Genomic DNA, 5,807 nt, shown 5'->3' on the forward strand with positions numbered 1-5,807 from the left:
CTGCCTCCCTCCCCCTCCCCCCTCCCCCCTCACCTGCAGCTTCCGCCTCTCCTGACCCGCAGCCCTTGTGCCTGCCAGGTGCTCGGCTTCCAGCCTCCGGAGGGCCTCCTTCTGCAGGGCCTGCGCTGCCTGGGCACTGCTCAGCGCGTTCTCCGCCCGGTGCTGCCCTGAGCAGGCCGGGTGGATGGAGGGGCAGCTAAGCCCAGGAGGCCGGGGCCCCACTGCCCGGACGGTCACCTGGGTGTGGGGTGGCAGGGGGTGGGGGAGGCCCTGGGGTGGCCTGGGGACCCGCTCCCGTGTCTGGGCTCCAGACCCTCCCGTCCTGGGTCTGGGCTGCCCATTTAAGGGTGGTAAGAGCAGGGTGGTGGGGGGTCTGGCAGGAGGGGTCTCTGAGGAGCGGCAAGGGTGGAACGCAGCAGGGCTGAAGCCTGCGGTCAGGGAGGAGTAGCAGGGCAAAGGCCCTGGGTGGGGATTGCTAGCAGATGGGCTGGGCCTGAGAGAGCTTGGGGCCTCACCCCTGGGATGGGAAGCCTCTCCTGGTCAAGGTGGACAGGGTCCTGAGACCGCACACCAAGGCGGGCAGGGGAGGGAGTCTCAGGGGAGGGAGGGGGGAGGCTCAGGGGAGGGACGGAGCGCACCTTCTTCGGCCTCAGCCAGGGCTCTCTGCAGCTGCTCCTCTCGGTTCTGAGCTTGGAGGAGCTCACTCTCCACCCTGGTCAGCTGACCACTCAGGCTGGCCACCTGGTCACGGAAGTGGTCCTGGGCAGAAGGGCTGAGGTCAGGGCAGCAGCCGGCGGGGAGGCCGAGGTGTCCACTAGCCAGCCGGGCAGCTCAGGGTGGACTGGGGCTCTGTGGGGCGGGGCGCGGGCTGAGCTGGCCTGGATGGCTGTGGGCTGCAGGGAAGGCCGCCCCAGAGCGAGGCTGAGCGGACTCGCTGGCCTGGAAGAGCGGCTGCAGAGCGGACTGGGCCCAGAGTCCAGGCTCGGGGTGAGGCCGTGCATCTCCACAGCCCTGCCCACCAAGGTCCTGAGCCTCAGGTCACCTGACAGGTCAGGAGACGGCCACGGGCCGGTGCTGTCCTGGGGGCCGGAGAATGTGTGAGGCACCCTGGGGAGAGCGCCCTCCTGTGAGGAGCTGTCCACAGCCTCCAGAGACATGTCTTCCCAGCTGACAGGGACTGGACTCAAGGGGACACGCTGTGGTGCCAGTCCCAGGGAGTCTGGTGACTCTGGGCCCAGGAGGGTTGGTGTGAGGGGCGGTGGCGTGTGTGTGTGTGCCGGGGCGGCCCACACGCAGGCCCGGCTCACCCTCTCTGCGGGTCCCAGGACGGGCGGCCGGAGAGGACTGGGCCCCACCTTACCCGCTCCCGCTGGGCATCACGGAGCGTCCGCAGCCAGTCCTGCAGCGCGTCCCACACCGAGGACACGTCCACGTCTGCTGGCGCTTGGTCTCTGGGGGTGGGCGAGGATCCCCGGAGCGGCGAGGGGGCTCTGGTGGGGGAGCTGCCAGGGCCTGTGGAAGATGACAGCGGGGCGGGCGTGGGGGCGTGGAGGGGGTGGGGCGTGGGGGGCCGTGGGGGGGTGGCGGCAGGCGTGCCAGGCTGTCCTGCTCAGGGGAACGGGGCTGGGCGGGACAGATGCAAATTCCTGAAATTGCAGAGAGTGACCCAAACATCTTGTTGTGGGGTTTGTAAGACCCGAGGGCCTGGGGTGCTCAGGCTAGGGACAAAGCCGGGGTGGAAGGAGGCTGACCTCTTGCAGGGGAGCGAGGTCGCTCCGGAGAGGCCGCCCGGCTCCGGGCCTGGAGTCCCAGGCTGTGGCGGAGCGTGACGCACAGCCGGACCAGCTGCGCCTCTGCGTCCTGCCTGGCACGCTCAGCCCGAGCCAGCTCCTGCTCCAGACCGCGGACCCGGGAGTTGGCGCTGTCCAGGCGGGCCCCGAGGCTGTCGGCCAGCCCACCGGCCTGCCGCAGCCCGCCCGTGAGGCTGTGCAGCTTGGCCCGCAGGGTCTGCTCGGTCCCCCGGCTCTCACACAGGCTCCCCTCCAGCTGCTGTGCCCAGGCCTCCCCGGTGGCTTCGGCCTCGGCCAGCTTTCTCTGCAGAGCGTGGACCTGGAGGGGGGCGTGGCACTCAGGGGACGGTCCAGGCTGGACGGTCAAGGACGCGGTGGGCCTATCTGTCCTTTGAAGACTCGCCCCAAGCCCTCCGGCCTCCCCAACCCCGGCCCGCCACAGCCGGGCCTGCCTCCTGTGAGCGTCTGCCCGGCAACAGCGCAGCGCCCTTGGCCCTGGGCAGCTCTGAGCTGCGCAGGCTCCGAGGCCGCCATCTGAGAAAGCCCAGCCAGAGGTCCAGGCTGCGGCCTCCTGCCCGGTCCCACCTCGCCCACCAGCCCTTCACCTGCCACGGCAGGCCGGTCCCCCACCCCGGACCTGGGTGTGGTCCTGGCCTTGGGGTGCAGCCTGCTCCCCGCCAGTGCCCACCCAGCCAGTGCCCCCCGGCAGTACCCCCCAGCAGTGCCCCCTGGCTGTGCCTACCCCCAGCAGTCCCCGCCCCCGGAAGTGCCTTCTCCCTCAGCAGTGCCTGTCCCCCGGCAGTGCCCACCCCCCGGCAGTGCCCACCCCCCGGCAGTGTCCACCCCCTGGCAGTGCCAACCCCCTGGCAGTGCCCACCCCTGGCAGTGCCCACACCCCCAGCAGTGTCCCCTGGCAGTGCCCACACCCCCGGCAGTGCCCCTGGCAGTGCCCACACCCCAGCAGTGCCCCTGGCAGTGCCCACACCCCCAGCAGTGTCCCTGGCAGTGCCCACACCCCGGCAGTGCCCCTGGCAGTGCCCACACCCCCGGCAGTGCCTGCCCCTGGCAGTGCCCACACCCCTGGCAGTGCCCACACCCCTGGCAGTGCCCACACCCCTGGCAGTGCCCACACCTCTGGCAGTGCCCACACCCCCCGCAGTGCCCACACCCCCGCAGTGCCCACACCCCCGGCAGTGCCTGCCTCCCCGGCAGTGCCCACACCCCCGGCAGTGCCCACACCCCCAGCAGTGCCTTCTCCACACGTGCGTGTGGATGGGGACTGTGCGGGCTGCGGTGTAGGGACAGCTCTCTGAGCTGGGGCCGGGCCGGGCTCTGCTCACCGCCCTCTCCGGGCGGCTGCAGGGGCAGGTGTGGGCTCTGGGCACTGCTGGCATTCAAAGTGGCTGTGCATGCACAACCCTGGGTCTGAACTGGGGAATCTCTGTCCCCGCACGGGGCAGCGGGGACTCTGGGGAGCTCTTCTGGGCCCCTGCTTCAGCACAGAGCACAGAGCCCAGTGGCCTGGGCTGGGGCTGCCCAGGGAGGGGGAGGCTCCAGGGCGGGAGGGGAGTTGGGGGCACAGGGACCCCTGTCGGGTGGGAGGCCTGTGGGGTTCTTGCAGCTGAGGGCTGGGCATATGTCCGGCAACCTGAGGCTATTGGAGAGCCCAACCACTTGAGGGCTCCCTGCCTGTCCCCTGCTTAACATACTATGTGAGCCGGGCGCGGTGGCTCACACCTGTCATCCTGGCTACTCTGGAGGCTGAGATCAGAGGATCACGGTTCAAAGCCAGCTGGGGCAGGAACGTCTGTGAGACTCTTCTCTCCAATGAACCACCAGAAAACCAGAAGTGGCTCTGTGGCTCAAGTGGTAGAGCACTCACCTTGAGCTGAAGAGCTGAGGGACAGCGCCCAGGCCCAGAGTTCAAGCCTCATGACCAATAAAACAAACAAAAATTCTGCTATGTGGCATCTGTGCAAATCTTGGTCTTTTTTCTAACACAAGGCCCTGGGAAATCAGGGCAGGCACTGCTGATGCAGCTGGGGGCTAGCCTCCCCAGCCTCCCTCCAGCGTCCCCTCCCCCCGCCCCGGGACCCCCCAGAGCTCCCCACAGATCTAGCAAGGCCCAGTGCATCCTCCGAACAGGGCTGCTGGCTGACCTCTTACCTCCTTCTGGGCCCCGGCACAGGCTGCCTGGGCCTCCACCTGCCTCTGCAGCTCCGGCCCTGCCTGCCAGCCCTGCTGGGCGTCTGGCTGGCTTTGGGCCTGCAGCTTGCTCAGTTCTCAGCCTCCAGGGTCCTCCCCTGGGCACAGGGGTGGCGGGGACGGGGCAGCGCTCAGGGCCCAGGGCCTGCTTGCCTCGTGGTTCCTCTCGGAGGCTGACCATACTCAGGGAGCCTCAGCTTGTCTGTCTGCCTCTGGGCAGGGCCTCCCTGACCCCCAGGAACCAGCCCCAGGGCCGCCCTCAGCCGCTCTGCAGACCTGCTTTGGTGCGCACTCTCTGGGTGAAGACCCTGCCCAGAGTGTGGCCGGGAGAGGCGGCTGCCAGTTCTAGCTCTGCCTCCTGTGGTACTGCCCCACAGAAGTACAACGGTAGACTTGCGCCGGCTGGCCATGGAGCAGGCCGGGAGAGGGCGGAGGGGCGGCCGGCCGGGCGCGGGACCCTCGTACCTGTCGGTGGCATTCCTGCAGCTGCCGGCCGGCGTCTCGCCGCGCCTGCTCCTGCTCCTGCAGTCTGCCCCTCAGTGTGCAGGCCTCCTGGCGAGCTGCCTCCTGGGCCTCCTCTAGTACCAGGAGCCTCTGCTTCTGCTCCTGCGTGCACTGCTCCAAACTGAGAGAGGGACACAGGTTGGCCGTGGGGACCTCCCCGGGCGAGACACTGCTGGTCCCCGGAGCTGGCCGCTGCAGGACCCCGTCTCCTTGGCGCCTGGGAACATGGCCCCTGTCCAGGATCCATTGCTCGCTCTCAGCCCCTCATTATATCACCCCTGCCCTCCTCCAACACATGCTCAGAGACCCCGTGTCCGGTCCAGCAGGGACTCCCACAAGGACCTCCCCGAGCCTGCCGGATGGGAACTCCAGGAAGGCCCGGCCTGGGCGGGCGCCGGTGGGCCTCTCCTGTGGGTCCGGCCCAGGCCCTGGGCACGCCCGGCGTCTCCCTCTGACGCGCCTCGGCCCTGTCCCGCCGGTGGAGCAGGCCTCAGGCGCTCGGAGCGGCCGTGGCCAGCCGTCCCCATACCTGACCCGCTCCTGCTCTGCTCTGCGGACGGCGGCGCGCAGCTGGCAGTTGGACTGCTGCAGCACATCCTTCTCCTCGGCCGCCTCGCTCAGGGCCCGGCGGGCGTCCCGGGCCTCCCTGTGCAGCCTCTCCCGCCTCTGCTCACTGCCCCGCAGCTCCCGGCGCAGCTCTGACAGCCCTTCCTGGGCCACGTCCAGCTGGGCCCGCAGCCCTTCCACCTGGAGGGGGGAGCATGCGCTCTGGCGGCCTGCGGGGGGCCCAGCTTCCCCAGGGTGCCCTCCACCTTGGCCCCCTGGGCCGGCCCGGGTCACAGCCCTGAGCACACATCTGCTCTGCTACCACCGCACACAGCCGCCGACGCAATGCCCGCCATCGCTGGCTGCCCGTGCCTCCTCCTCTCTCTAGCAGTGTGGCACGGGCACAGCATGCCCCAGAGCCTCGGCGGGGTGAGAAGCCCAGGGAGCAGGCACGGCTGCCCCGCAGTCGGGGTGTGCCGGCCACGCCAGCTCCCGTCCCTCCTCCTCCTCCCCCCTCCTTCCTTCCCTCCCTTCCTCCCTCTCTCCTTCCCTCCCTCCCTCCCTTCCTCTCTTCCTTCTTCCCTCCCTTCCTCCCTCTCTCCAATCCTCTCTCCCTCCAATCTTTCCTCCCCTCCCTTCCATTCCTCCCTCCCTCCGTTCCTCCCTCCTTCCTTCCTTCTTCCCTCCCTCTCCCTCCTTCTCTTCCCTTTCCTCCATCTCTCCCTCCCTTCCTCTGTCAGTGGGTTGGAGTGAGGAGGGAGG

At 69.4% G+C, this 5,807-nt stretch overlaps 1 protein-coding gene across 1 annotated transcript in view; it reads right to left on the bottom strand.

The window, feature by feature from the left end:
- The window catches only part of Crocc2 (ciliary rootlet coiled-coil, rootletin family member 2), a 64,180-nt gene that overhangs the window by 13,468 nt on the left and 44,905 nt on the right, over positions 1–5,807 (bottom strand). Inside the window, 7 exon segments of the mRNA XM_013033651.1 lie at positions 34–167; positions 639–759; positions 1,361–1,502; positions 1,697–2,109; positions 3,957–4,043; positions 4,461–4,620; positions 5,029–5,246. Coding sequence (XP_012889105.1) covers positions 34–167; positions 639–759; positions 1,361–1,502; positions 1,697–2,109; positions 3,957–4,043; positions 4,461–4,620; positions 5,029–5,246 — 1,275 coding nt within the window.

This window comes from Dipodomys ordii, unplaced genomic scaffold (genome assembly GCF_000151885.1).
Source record: "Dipodomys ordii isolate 6190 unplaced genomic scaffold, Dord_2.0 Scaffold174, whole genome shotgun sequence".
NCBI lineage: Eukaryota > Metazoa > Chordata > Mammalia > Rodentia > Heteromyidae > Dipodomys > Dipodomys ordii.